Source organism: Takifugu flavidus, chromosome 10 (assembly GCF_003711565.1).
Source record: "Takifugu flavidus isolate HTHZ2018 chromosome 10, ASM371156v2, whole genome shotgun sequence".
Classification (NCBI taxonomy): Eukaryota; Metazoa; Chordata; class Actinopteri; order Tetraodontiformes; family Tetraodontidae; genus Takifugu; species Takifugu flavidus.
The window spans coordinates 10,071,118-10,085,931 of record NC_079529.1 but is presented as its reverse complement, the minus strand read 5'-3'; the positions used below and the strand labels follow the sequence as shown (position 1 = coordinate 10,085,931).

The 14,814-nt window shown below is 50.5% G+C and overlaps 1 protein-coding gene across 3 annotated transcripts; it reads right to left on the bottom strand.

Moving 5' to 3' along the window:
- Positions 1-648: 648 nt before the first annotated feature.
- Positions 649-14,273, bottom strand: gask1a (golgi associated kinase 1A). Of its 3 annotated transcripts, XM_057045696.1 has the most exons (6): positions 13,944-14,273; positions 4,980-6,446; positions 2,281-2,403; positions 2,078-2,181; positions 1,484-1,706; positions 649-1,151 (listed from the first exon to the last, which is right to left on the bottom strand). In XM_057045696.1, exons 1-5 carry the CDS (start codon positions 13,944-13,946, stop codon positions 1,502-1,504), a joined length of 1,902 nt encoding a protein of 633 aa, XP_056901676.1. In that variant the 5' UTR covers positions 13,947-14,273; the 3' UTR covers positions 649-1,151; positions 1,484-1,501. The 3 variants fall into 3 exon arrangements, with proteins under 3 accessions (XP_056901676.1, XP_056901675.1, XP_056901677.1); XM_057045695.1 differs by having other exon boundaries at positions 649-1,706; XM_057045697.1 differs by lacking the exon at positions 649-1,151 and having other exon boundaries at positions 1,457-1,942.
- Positions 14,274-14,814: the final 541 nt, after the last annotated feature.

The window sequence follows — 14,814 nt, the reverse complement described above, 5'->3', positions numbered from 1 at the left end:
GGAACATTTGTCTTCTCTTCTGTCGTTTCCAGGCTCCGGGGCTGCAGGTAATGCAGATTCAAACCTCATAAATGTTAATAAACCACAAGACTCAGCGGGTAAACCTGAAATCACATTACAGGGGAGATTAATTTAATATTTGCTGTCACTGTAATTAGGAAGAGGATAAAAAAACCTCATTATGGACCAAACTCCAGGTCACACAGACCCGACCTGCAGGTAAGAACTTTACATCACATCCTCTTAAATCGGAGCGTTGCTACTCCGTGACCCAGCCGTGGAGCCAATGTGTCGTTTTACACAGTCCCTGTTTTAACGACAGGATCCTAAAGGAATTTTGGGAAGTGAGATTCCAAGATAATTGCTCCCAGGACGGATGCAGAGATCCATCTGGAGTTTGGAAACCAACTGCTGAGAAATTGAAATGACTCTGTCTTCATTGTTGCCATTTGTCCCTGGGAATTGGGTCATTTTGAGCCACTGTCCATCCTTTGAGTGATCCTAATCCATATCTATAATCAACACGCTGAAGCATGACAGAAGGAAACGATCGCAGTGGAAACGCCGAGCCAACGAAATTCCGAGAATTGAACGGCAACAATGGGCGTGCAGCGGGAGAGCGAGCGGAGATCAAGAGAGGATCACACATTTGAAGCTTTCCTCATCAGACACGTTTATTGGGGAATGGCAGCGAGGAAATGTGGCTTGAATTACAATTCAAAAGCTTCAAGCCCCGAAAGCCTCGGCTCTTTAATCTCCTTTTATCTACTACAGTCTGGGCTTTTTTTAACAAAGTGCTGGAAAAACAAATTAAAAAAAACAACCTCTGGGGAAAAAAAAGATCCTTTTCTATCCCAGGGAAGCAGCTCTTTGGTTACAGTCATTTTTAATCCCCCGATTAGTGGAAAAAGCTTATCACAAAAGAGCAGCTGTCCAAATCAATCGCTGTCCGCTTTGATGTAGCTGGAATATTAAAGCACAACACCAGAGAGATTTGGGTCCATATGAAATCATTCTCCAAGGTTTTTTTTTTTTTCCTGTGAGGCAAAAACATTTGCGAGAGGAGTTTGACTGCAGCCTGCCAGCAGGGGGCAGCACAGCGGCTTTGAACTCCATTTGGAAGCTCTTTCATCTCAGCAGGTCGTCTTCTTCTGTAATTAAATTGCGAGTTGAAAGGTCAGCACCGCCAGGACACTGAGGTGAACAAGGACACAGAGGTGAACAGGTACGACGGAACCTGGATCAGACTAAACCCTGACGTTAGCTGCACATCAGCCAGGACAGTCGGTTTCACTGAGTGGGACACCGCCCCCTGCTGGATGCACCATGCCACATCTGTGCCGGTCCAAAGTGTGCAGCAGTAATTATTCTGAAATTTATGTTATCACATTTAAAACAGACTATTCTATCTCCCGCTTACACACACATGCACACACTCGTGTTGCCACCTTGAAGCAGCTGGATCAATAATGTGTTTAATCACTAGGAGGGTGGGGGTCAATCACAGGTCCCTCTTCAGCTGTAATTTCTTGTCCCTGATGTGCTGGAGGAGGATCTTCCCTCGGCGTTCCACAGAGCGGATGAGAGGCCTGAGACCCTCGGCCCCTCCCTGGCTCTCCCAGAATTCCCTGTCGGTGTAAAGGGAATGAAGGAGGAGACTCTCCAGACAGCCGGACTGGAGCACCGACACCGCCCTCTCTGGAAACCTGACAACAGAAACACTCAGCTAAGAGCCGCCCTCACATTTCCCTCAAATCCACCATATTTGGTTTAATGGATCACAAACAATTTCCAGGCTCACACTGTTTTCAGCAACAGACCAAAGGACGTCAGGCCCGGCTCCCTCTGCACGCTGAGCGGCAGGCTAATTGACTGCAGGCTAATCTATCCAGACAAGCTTCCAGGCAATGTTTCCCGTGTTGCTAATTTGAGTTTGGATCACCTGGGAAATATGTGGTTAGATCCAAAAACATTCTCTCAGCCTGCTGTGAGCACGAAGACGACCCGTGCTCAGCGTGGCGCCAGCCCGGATGCCAAAATGACCTTGGAATATGAATGCTGAGACTCTGAGACTCACTCGTTGATGCCCTCAACCAGCCGGAAGTTGAGGTTGTCAATGGACTGATGGGGTCTGCCGGAGTTGTCGATGAAAACCAGCCTGGATGGGTCTGCCCGCCTCACCTGATGCACATCACAAGCAGCATGCTCGCTCAGAACCAGTTCATTCCCAACACTCTCCCCTTGATCACAACAACAGTGTTAGCCTAGCTGCTAACGCACCAGGATATGAACCAGCAGCAGGTCTTTGGTGTTGCCACACCTGGTGCGGAGCATGTTTTCCACGCAGAGTTCCGTCGGATCAGGTGAGAATCCGCAGCAGTACCGGTCCAGCCGGTCGTTCACCTGCAGCAACAGACGACAAACAGGAGTCATTTGCTTGGACACGATCTGAAACCTCGATATCGAGAACACAAAATGAGCCGACTATGGACCCCAGCTTTGGACCATCCAGATGCACAAACCTTTTCTAAGCCGGTTTCTGAGCCACAAACAGAATAATTTTACACGTCGATGTTATTTTCCCTTTCAGCGACTCTCAGGGAACAAACAAGCGCTTGTTAAGAGAACCACATAATTCCCCTCCGTCATCTCCCCCACTTTTCTGTCACGTATGGGTACGTACAAGCTGTTGCCGAGGCAACCGCACAGATCGCTCGGTCGTCTGGATGCATAAAGCCTGACTAACCCGAACTCTCAGACTCCAACAGCGTGACCTCCGCGGCACCAAATCCTGCACGAGCAGCTGTTTGCAGATGACAACACGAAGGAGTTTGTCTCGTTCTGCACAAGAACAGCGATCGGTTGTTGCCGTGACGCTGATGTGAAGAGCCAAGCAGATGCAGCCCTGATGAGATCTGCCCTCAGGGCCCTGTGTCTGTTTAGACTCGTGTGTGTGTGAGTGTGTGTGTGTGTGTGCGCCTGCCGCTCTGCCCTGTATTGGAGATGGAGGAGGTGTTTGTGTAAAGCTGGGAATCCATTTGTGTGGTGATGCGAGGACATTGTTGCCACGGTTGCAGAGGAATTCGCTCTTTCAAACATCAAAGGAAACAGTCTGATCCTGCGCAGCTTGAAGAGAAAAGGAATCATTCTAATATGGGTAGAAGCACTGCTCTGTTGGTTGGACCATGCTGGGATGTGATGCAGATCAATGCCTGGCAGGAAGGGGCGGGGCCTGTCCACAGGTTATTCATGTTGGGATCCCAATACGGCAACGGCGGTCTGAGGAGGCGGAACGCCACCCTGAGAGGAAGCTGAGGCCGTCACCCGAAATCAATGAAAAGCTTTATGTTAATCAATGTGAAGGGAACCTGATACAAAAGTCTATTGGTGTTTACCGTCCAATAAAAGGCGCGCAGGGCAAAGTGAAGGTTCGATGTTTGCACTTTTATTTGGATCGTCTTAATTTAAAGTCATATTGATGTCACGTTTGTTATATTCAGTACTCGGGTGGAAACGCGTCCTGCGCCATCATCAGAACCACTTCTACCACCATTAAAGTGAGCCAGTGCGGTGGATGGTGTGGACACACACCTGTGCAGGGCTCTATTAGAGCTTTAACTGAGATGACAGCAGTGCCCTCATCAACATGCTGGACGCACCAGCTCATCAGCGAGTGTGTTCTGCTCGTTAAACGGCAGAAATGGTGCCTCGATTATCTTAATCTCTTAGTCCCTTCAGTAAAATGATCAGGTCAGAAAATCAATTTTCCTTCATTACGTATTGGCTACTGAAGACACACAGCAGAAACTCTCCTTACGTGTGTGTGTGTGTGTGTGTGTGTGTGTACTTATCTGTATATGAAGCTATAAGAAATATATATAAAGCAATCTTTGTTGAACCTGTGGGTGGAGCTTTGTAACAATGGGTGTGGCTTTGTGGCAGTGAGTGGACCTTATAAATGTGGGTGGGGCTTGTCTCATACCGGATTCTGTAGCATTAATGCTAACTGATTTCAATGTTTAAACAGCTCCCTCTCTAGTGAGGGACACACACACACACAACACACACACACACACTCCCGCAGCTCTTATGTGTCGTGTTTGTTGGCACCATGAACTGGACAATAATTTCTTGGCTTTTATGGCAAAACTCTGATTATAATGAATTACACCAACTTAGATGTGCTGTTGTTGCTCCCTGACAACATGACAACAAACCAACTGTTACCAAGCCGACTGCAGCAGCAAACAGCGACGCTAAATAACCATAACAATATTGCTGTTCGAGGAACACAGCGAGGGTTCCTCTAACAGCAATATTGTTATGGTTATTTAGTGTCGCTGCTCCTTATTCTGACGCAGGCCACCATTAAACACCTGTGTTCTTCTCAACCAGGTCAGGTGGTATCTTCTCACAATTAGCCTTTGATCACAGTCTCACTTTTATGATTCTGTCAGGATGACAACTGGAATGTGTGTGTGTGTGCGTGTGTGTGTGTAATGGGAAAGTGAGAACAGAGATGAGTCACTTCTTATTCTTTCAGCTAATGAAATCACACCATGTGCTTGAAGCAAATGTTTTCTGTTAGCGACCATTCAAACAGAGCTCACACCACACTCGCGTATTTTTAGCAGCTATCTGCTAAATTCCGCTCACGCCTCCTCCCACAACGATAATACCTGAGCACAGACACGAGCACCCATTTTATCATCAAACCTGGACTAAACTAAAGTCTTGTTTGAGGTGAGCAGATGGAATCAGGCTGCATCTGCGGCCACAAGGTGGCGCCAGAAACAAAAGGGGATCGCTGAACGCTAGGGTTAGCATTAGGGTACGGTTTGCTATATTTTGCCTGTGAGTATTGTGAGGGAGTACACGATGCTGTGATTGGGCCAACCCTTCAGGATTCCTGCAGTCACCAACAGGACTGGCAGCTGCACAGCTGCTTATATCAATAAAACAAAAGGAACATTATTTACCTGCAATAAGAAGTCAAAGAGCCCCAGTCTCCCCCACTCCGAGTGGTGAATTCCCACACAGGGCGCCGACCACAGACCCACGTCGATCCCACAGCGGATCTGGAGCAGCTCCTGGTACTGGACCCAGCTGAGTGGGACTGAATTCTGGTCATTGTCTCTGTTGGCCAGGTGCTGAATGTCTGGATCCCACCAGACTACAGGTCTGGGGACGCCGCTGATGTATCGATATGGCAAAATCTGGCTCTGGAACTTCCTCAGCACGGCCGGGAGGCTTCTGTTGAGCCCCAGAACTCTGTCCAGGTGGAAGGCGAAGACTTCGAACCAGTCGTCGGTGCGTTTGACGAGGGAACAGAAGCCCCGTTGGCAGCGTTCGTCGTGGGACTCGGGTCGTCTGTGTTCACGTGCGTCCTGCGATGAATTCCCCGCCACGCCATCACCTGCCCTCATCAACTGCGGGTTTGGAGCCAGCGCCACCTGGAGCACCTGCCCGTGCGCGGGCAGCTTGGCCTTACTCACCACCTCGCCCCCAGCAAGGAAAACCATCTTCTGGACGTCGTCCTCGCTGAGCCAAGGCAGAGGCCTGAGGGCGGGGCTGATCCTGACGCGCCTGCGGTCGGCGTCAGACAGGTCGTGCTCGCTGATCCTCGTGCACACGCCACCGTCGCCTCCATTCCGGGCTGTGTCGGTTTCCAACAAAGGCTTCCTGCCTTCCAGCGAAGCGGGCTTTTCCCTCGTCGAATCCTCGGGGGGATTGTGGCACTTTTTCAGATCTCTGAGGGGCTTTTCGACAGCCAGCTGCCGCTTCCCAACCGCGTTGGATTTCCCAGGGTGCCGTCTGTTCTGCTCAGCCAGCGTTTTCCCCGCGTGGCGGTCTGTCGGCACGTCTGTGCGTCCATGCTGTTGTTTACCTGCCTGTGTGTCTGAAGCTCTTGTGTTTACCTGCAGGTGTGGATCAGGGGATTTTCTTTCAACATGAGCCTGTACTCTGCGTCCCTCCCGCTGGCTGTGGCTGCCAGGCTGTTTCCTCTGCTGTGGCTCCTTGTTGCTGCCTGTCCACTCTGGGAGACCGAGGCGTCCGTTTGGATGCCGGTCGGCGCCTGCCGTCTTTTCCGCCTTGTGTTTATTCCTGGACACGCTGCTGCGGCGTGTATCCGCCCTCTTTTTGCCATTGTCGGGTACTATGGGGTGTTTGGATGGCGAGCGCCAAGCGTTCGAGGCCTGGTGGTTAACGTGGGCGGGTGGCGGCAGGGACAAAGCGGCTGGAAGCAGCTGCGCCGCTCGTGACCTGGGCCTGAAGTCCCCCGTAGAGCTCAGGGAGCGCGACAAGCGCTGGTCGATGTCGAACGGTGGCAGAGGGAGGGGGAGCGTCACCGTCATCACGGAGACCATGAGGAAGAGGAGGAAGGCAGGGTAGAGCAGGAGCAGCCATTTCTGACCACAGCAGACTTTTGACCACAATTTCCAGGCCTGGAAGAGAAAATAGAGGGAAGTCAGACCGAGAGAACCGTAATTATAATGGCAGGAAGCCATAAATTGTCAGAATGGCATGTTACTGATGGCAGATTCCTGAGAGTTAATGATCTCTCTGCTCCAGACATGTGGAAGGCAAATGTCTCCAGAAATAGGAAAGGAAAACGCAACATAATTCCACTCAGAGCTGCAGCGGGACAACAGAATCGGTGACCGACTCTGATGGCAGAGATGGAGCAGAGCAGCAACATCCTGCTTATGCTGCACAAATCTCAGGCACAACATAAAGCCGCCCTCACACCGCTCCGGGTTTTCAGCAGAATTGGACTCATCCAGCCGGGACCAATGAGACTGTGAGGTGACCATATCTCACTGCTGCCTTCCTGCACGCAGCAGCCGTATTTTTCCAGATATAGCTGAAGGCTTCATACAGGAGCTGTTTGCTGGAGGAATATCAAGCAGAAGCACCAGGATTTTCCAAGTCAAACGGCCAGTAGGTGGCAATCTTCATCGCCAAGACATCAAATATAGGAAGAAAACAAGTTTCCCTTTTGTACTTGAGGCTAAAAATCCCGAAAATGGCATTTTTGTTTCCACTTAAATTAAGCTGATTGAAATCTCACCATTAGACTAATGGTAAAATAAAATAAGTTCTCAACTTTAGTTGCCAGTCGCGGCTAAAAGAGAGAAAAAGATTCAAGCTAGATGCAGACAAGTAAATTTAGTGAGCAAGACAAGTTCTCTGAAAAGAACCCGTTTGGAACATCGGGAGTCCTCGTACCCTCCGAAGCCTTTTGATTTCTGTTATGGATGCAACAAAAGCCTTTAAAACACCCACAGTAGAGTCATCACCTGCCTGAGGAAAACCTTTACTGTAGGTGGCTGAAACGGATGGAGGAGGACGTCTCCCCAGCAGAAAGAGAGCTGTAATGTCTGGAGCAGCTTTATCAGCAGGATTACCCAGATATCTGCTCACTCCTCTCGCAGCTCCTTCATTTAGGCAAACACAGTGTTTTCAGGAATGTTCCAGGCCCCTGGGACGACCTCCCCATTTTTACAGCCTTTAACAACATTCCCAGATTCCTCCACCTGTGAAAGGATCCCATTATTCGCCGGAATGCCCTGATCCAGCAGGGCAGCATGGGTAATCTTGCCTTCATACTTTAGAAATGAGCTGTCCTTTTACAGCGAGGCAAGGCTGTGAATACTAATCGCCACGGAAGATGCTAAAGGAGCATATAATTGCCCCTGGGTGGTGCAGCTAAACTGGCTGCTCAGAGTTTATCGACATTCTCTGCTCACGCCATCAGGTTGGAGTTCAGATCAAATCTGATCCGCTACGGCAGCATGAAGGACAAGAGGAGTCCAGGCTGAGAGCAGACACACAATATCCAGCCTGGGGTTGGATGGGAAATGGAGTCCTGGGGGTCTCCTCTCCCTGGGGAGACATCTGGAAGGCTGTGTGAACCGTCTGAACTGGAGGATGAGGGGCAGCGGTGCGGGGTGAGGGTCTGTCTCTAATGAACCCTGACCCCGGCCTCAGACCGGGAGGCCTTCGTCTCTGCTCGTTCACACTTGGCTGCAAACCGCTGCAGCAGCAGCTGAAGGTCACCTTGTGATGACCGCGTCATCTGCCGAAATCAGAAATGGAATCCAAAGTCCACGACCCCACGTGGGCTGGTGAAGACCAGCTGGTCCAGTTCAAACCCCCCCGTCCATACATTCAGGCATTTATTTATCATGAGAAATGACAACGAAGACAAACCTGCAGAGTTGATTTTCAAGCCTAAAAGAGTGAAAGTGAAGCAACCAACAGGTTCCAGCCCAGCAGGAACGTTGCCTCGGTGCTGCCACGATGTTCCGCTACATGTCAGGACCCGTTTTTACTGCCGCCCCAACACGCGCAGCGTGGAGAGGAAGTGTCAGCGTGAGAGAGCGGCGTCGACCATCAACACCCCGTTACAGCAAAACAAACACGGGTGTTTGGACCGTGCTCTCCTGACCTTTGACCTGATACCCGGAGAGCAAACACGGCGCCACCACATGATGAAAACACAGGCGGTTCGCGGCGGGCGGCGGTGGTTTGTGGGGAAGAGAAAGGTGCTCCAGCCCGGTCATCCCACACTCAATGTGATCCCAGTCTCCATGGCAACAAAAAGGAGCCCGAGTTCAATCTGCTGTTGCAAAGATCGATGCTTGGCCAGTCAGAACAAGAGCTCAGCTGTCAATCATGAGCTTCCATTGAAACACATGCTAATTTCCGCTGGGCAGCCTTTTTCTGGGTTTCTCCTGACAGAACCGGGCCTTCCTCTCTTCCCCCACCCGCTCCAACAGGTGGCCCGACTCTGTTCCTCACAGCATCTGTGCCAGCTGAGGGCTGCAGGGACGGCATGCAGAGGCGAGGTGGAGACACGCCGCAGGCAGACGGCTGTCCCGAGGAGCGGGCACAGAGGACCGGCAGGAGGAGGGGCGGGAATGTCTGGAGGCGTCTCATTAAGCCGTCCCGGACATCCAGGTTCTGGAAAACACACTCAAAATGTGTCCAAAGTTAAGCTAATGCAGAGCAAAAGCCTCAATGTGTTCTTTATTTCTAAGCTTCTAAGGAAAATTTAAGAGCAGCTGATGAGGCGACAGATGAGCTGATGTTGCAAATGAACCGGCGGTTGTGGGTATTTAATCGTCGGCGGAGCTGGAAATATGTCTGAAATTCACGAGGGCAGCAGGTCTCTGCGCTTGATTAAAACAGCGTTCAGGCAGACGCGCCTCAGAATCAAAGCCCGATTTCTCCCCAACCGGATCAAAGAGGATTCAGAAAGTGATTCTGAAGGAAGAGGAAGAGAGACCCGCGCAGGCCGTCAGCCGCTCATTAGAAGGGAGACAAGCACCGTTTTCCATCAGAAAGCGGCATCTATAATTAGAATCCAGTCATCCAGCAGTTTAGCACCTCATTATTTAAAACAAAAGCGGTTCCGTAGCTCAGATCTGGCTCGTTTGTTGACGTCGACGATGCAAATCTTCACCCTTTCCTGACATTTCAGGCAGCAGGAGAGAATAAAAAATGGAGAATTTGAATCTAAATTTCTCTGAATCCCCTCTGACCGATCCGGAGGTAGAATCAGGGTTAAGGAGGGCAGGCGGGTCTCTGGGCTCTGTTCCCCCTGACGAACAGATCTAGACTCAAGTCTCACACGTGGCAGTTTTGGCGCCGAGCTTCTCTGCTCCGGCGCTCCGGTTCTGGAGTGGCGTCTCTTCATCCCTGCAGGCAACAGGTTATCTGCTCCATCTGCACTCTCTAATTACGTCCTCCTGCGCAGCGTTCAGCCATAAATACACGTCAAATTACGTGTTTATGTCCCGCGACAGCAGCTCGGAACCCAAACACACATCAACTCTCTCCGCCTCTTCAGCCCTCAGTTTTGTTTTCATTCGCTGTGAAAATCTGCAGCCGCATCGCAGGAACACGGCTCCCGGAGCCGAAGGAGACCTCATTCTGGGTCTAAATAAAAACTCACTAATAATTCTGCTGCCAGTTCTCCCACAGCGCCGCCATCAATCTCTCTTTAACGAGCTTAACCAAAGCCTCATCTGGAGGTCCGCGTATTTGGCTGCGGCCCAGACAAACCCGGTCAAGTCAGAGCCGAGCGATTTGTCCAGTGGCCAAGAGTTGGTGCTGCTCCACAGGCCAGCAAACACTCCACTATTAGACCAACGGGAGAAACCCGTGGAGAAAAAAGTGCAATTAAGATTCGTTCCTTGCAACAAAAAAAAGATATCATTCAGCTCCACTTCCTGCGAGTTTGTCTGATTGTTGCCCACAGCGGCACGACTGAGCTGCATCTGAACCAGAGCAGCATCGCAGGGAGGAGAGGCAGACGGCCGCCCCGTGTCCCACTCAGGAGACCTGAATATTGTCATTCCTCACAGGGAGACTGAAGCAGAGAACGGGAGACGAGATGGAAAGAACTTGTAAACACATTTAATGGGCGAGATGGAATGTGCACGTGTGTTTGCTTTATTACAATCCCCATTAGCCACAGGCCTGCCTCAGCTGCTCCTCCGTGTGTGTGTGTGTGTGTGTGTGTGTGTGTGTGTGTGTGTGTGTGTGGGTGTGTGTGTGTGTGTGAACCTGCCAACTGCAACATAACCACAATGAACCGGGTCAGGTCGTCGAGGGGGACGCGTGGAAGATAAAAGAAGGGCAAAAGGGAGGCACCAAGAGCCACCATGTTGGTGGAGGGCAGCTAAAGAGCAGTCAGGAGGCTGAGGATCAACGTGGCAGATGAGAAGTAAATACGAACGCTGGGCTCCAGAGACGGCGGAATGTGCCGAACAGAACAGATTTTCCCTTATCTTCCTGAGGAATGTCGGCAGGAAAAGCCATCATTCAGAGGGGATTCAGGGGAACGGCTTCACCGTGGAGCTTCCTTTCTATTGAGCCTCTGGAAACAACGCACAGCCGGAGAAGGGATGAGGGAAATTGAGTGGGTGTCAAAGTGTCGCATTTAAATTCCCAGCACATCCTGTGTCCCTTTCCCCGTAACCTTACGCTCATTTGTGTCATTTATGGTTTAAAAATGTGTGAAGGAGAGGAGGAATCCTCAAATGTTGCCGTGGTTTCACAGAGCAACGGGGTCAAACCTAAAATTTATGATTCTTGGACTTGGTAAAAACATCCCGAACACCCACATGCTGGACGCTGGAGCCGAGCGAGCAGCTGCTCAGCCCTGACAGACCGGTCAGTCATCGATCACCAGAATCTAGATCAGATCGGACTCCTTGCAGGTTTTTGGACTCATTTAAGGTTGTTAGCAGATTCCCGTGTGGTTTCACTGGTGCTGAACCGGGACGTGACCACACATTCGCCCCTGCAGTCAGTTTTCCTGCTGAAACCAAGGCGGAGGCGGGACGAGGGTGCAGCGATGCAGGAATAGGTGGTAATGCGGCGGCCGGAGGCGCCCGAGGGGCACGAACGCACCAGCGAGCGGCGGAGCGGCTGTAAGAGCCGATAAATGACGCTAACGCTCACGTGTGCAGATGTGAAATGGCGCCGCGAGCTGCTGCGCACGTTGTTAGTTTCCTGTTGAGGGGCGAACGCACCGATGAGCAGGTGGCGGAGCAGCCGGGCCCAAGAGGAACGTTTCACTGTTGACGACCGCCATGTTTCTGTTGCAGCCCGAAATCCTCGGCTGGGATTATTTTGGCCACCGTCTGGTTTGTTTAGCGATATCTCCAGACGGGTTTGTTCCCTCACACATGCTGCAGCTGCAGGGGCATGAAAACACCAAAACCATCGCGATTCATCTCGAAGAGACGGCCGGCACGTCCGCAAATCTTCACGTCTCCCAAAGATTTTAGCCGAACGCTGAAGAATAAATTGGATTTTTCTAGATTCAACTATAAAAAAAGGCCATTTTTATGGATTATGGAGCTGGAGCTCCAGGGATTAGCTCTGGTCCAGGCTCTGAGCGGCCTTATCGCCCATTTTTCCTCAGTATAAGGATCTTTGGACAGAAGAGGCAAAAGGAAAAAAAACCTCTTTACCAGGAATAAACCTTGAGCAGGACCAGACCCACGGGCTCTGACGCTCTCTGATCCTCAACTCTTTCTTCTGCCGTGCACAGATTCACATGTGGCTCCCAAATGCACATTTGGAAAAGGAAGCAAATGAGCTTCAACACTCGCCAAGAAAAGTGGCTGACTGAGAGTAACCGACGGGGCCGTGTGAGCCGAACTGCTTCCTGTTTGCTCAGTGACTCAGGGACAGAGGCGAGTTCCCTGCTCTGTACAATCGGAGGAGGCGTTTGGACACAGGCCACCAGGCTTTTAGCGGCGCGTCGTGGTCACACCTCCACGATAAAGACGACTATAAACACACTCGTCTCTGTTCACCCTCCTCCCAGAGTAGAAGCTTCAGTCCTGCAGCGCTGGACGGCGTCTGACTGCTTTAACCAGAGAAATGGGTCATTTTATCTGTTACAGATGAAGAAACCCCGATTGTGTCGAGGGAACCGTGAGCCGTTGAGGCAGCAGCCGCCATTCGCATCAAGCAGCAGAACCTCAGAGGCCCCTTCCTGATTAAATAAGAGGGGTAAATCTGCTTCAGCTGGGCTGTGCTGGGTGTTCTGGGTAAATAAGCATGCATTAGAGCATTCCGCTGCACCCCAGGCGTAGCCGCTCATCATATCGAGTAACCCGGTTCAGAATCCAGAGGTCCCCTAGAATTTCCTGGGTCAGTTTAACCAGAAGGCTAGCACGCTTGCTCTAGCCCGCTATCAATAATAGGAGCTGCGTTGGGTGTTGGGGTCGCCATCGGTACAGTTCCCATGAGAAGACAGCCTGAACGGCCGACGCCTGCGGGCGTTGGCGCGGCTCAACGCGTCAGGGTGCGTGCTGCCTTGGCGCCCTGGTGATCACAAACAGCCCCCCAGTGGATCCAGAGGAGCCAGAGGAGAACGTGGAAGGACAGCAGAGCCAGCGGAGGGCTTCTTGGTTTCCACTTGGCACTGCTCACCAGGAGCCAGGCGGCACTACATATGGAACCAATTTGAAACGTGAGCGCGTAGGGACCGCATGAGAGACGGAGTCGGCCGGACCGACGACACCAGAACAACAACAGCCAACGACTTTCCCCTCGTACTTCACCACTCTTTAAACATTTCGACTGTTGTTGTACAGCTGTGCAGCCATGCGTCACTGTCTCATTCTGAAGTGAAAATAAATTCCAAGCTGGGAATTTAACTGGCATAGCAACAGATGGCGTTGAACAAATCAGACCAAAGGGTTATTATTTTATTTATTTAATATTTACTTCTGTCCTTTGATCCGGGCAGAGAAGGCGGATATTTGTTGTATGAAAGGAAACGCCTACAGCTGAGCAGCTGAGCTCAAACCCTGGGACAGCAACACGTCCTAGAAGCTTGTTATTACGCCTCCATTTATTTGATTATACAAGTTACTGATGGGATTTTCTTGGAAATCTTACATTTTGGAGACGCCATGTGACCGCAGCTCAGCTAGCATTAGGCTAACCGTCAGGATTGTGCTGCAGAGAACTTAATTAAATTCAGGGAAAGTAACATCTGTTTCAAACCTGAAAGAAACATCTGAAGTGCCTGGACTCAATTTATTTCAGACGTGGCTCTAAACTTCTCCCACACACACACTAACCGACCCAAATTTAGACAAGCTAAATGTACTTTCTCAGGCAGAAAGAAATGATCCTGTCCACACTGTATAATGCCATTTATCCCGCGTGTTTACTTTTCAAACTGCTGTGGGAAAGAGGTTTGATTTTTTTCTCATTTCTACTCAGGTCTGAGTTGATAGTTCCGGATTTGATGGTTCCGGGGTGAAATCAACTCACCGCCCCCTCATCACCAACTTATTAAGCATTACTAAATTAGACAAGACGCAGCCAGAATGTTCATTTCTCCCGGTTTTGAGCTGAACCGGGTCATGAAGCGCCCCAACTCCGACCTCTGATCGCGGTCTTACCATGGTTCCTGTGCCCGCTGGAGCTCACTCGCTCTCCGGCCTCATCGGTCCTCTCGGCTGGACCCTGATGGATCTCCCAGCAAACAGCCGGTGGTCCTGAAGCTGCGCCGGTGCGCGGCGAGAACCAACTTTTCCTTTGTCTTTGCTTTATAAGTGCAAGAAAAGCACCGAGCGCTTCTCCAACATGTCGCCGGACTCACCTGTGCGGATACAGGTGAATGAAACCGCAGATATTTTACAGCTTGCAGCACTCTGCGGGAAGTTTTAACGCTGCTCAACGGGCTGTCGCGAGCTCCAGGCTCGCTCCTCCGAGGGACGCGGGGACGCGCGTTTCCACGCCAGCGGCTGCCACGGTGATTTCAAAATAAAAGCACCGACATTTACAGTACTTATAAAATTGGACAGATTTAACTTTAACTACTTTTCGTATGATGATTTTGGCTGGATTTAAATTGTTGCATTTAAACTTATCAAATAGAAATACGCAATATATCTTCCGGAATATAAACCCGTCCTTGTCGTAAGCAAGAATTATTGTGGTCAGCTTCACCTGCTGCTGTGTAAATGGGACATCTACCAGGTGGGATTTGTTGTGACAACCTCTCTATAACAAATAGTTTTGTGGATAATTTGCCTTTTGGTTCCTCCACCCAAACGCACCAAGCTCCGTCTGAAATACCTTTAGGAGACGCAGCGTAAGCGAGACGTCTCAGATGCACCTCTCATCATGACCACAAGGTGGCAGTCTTGGATCAGATTTGTGGGTAGGTATATTCTCTTTACTTTTCAGTAAAGAGAATATACCAGTAAACATTATTAACAAGGAATATTTGCAGCTCGGAATCAGAAAAGGCTTCCTGTGAGCTGCAGC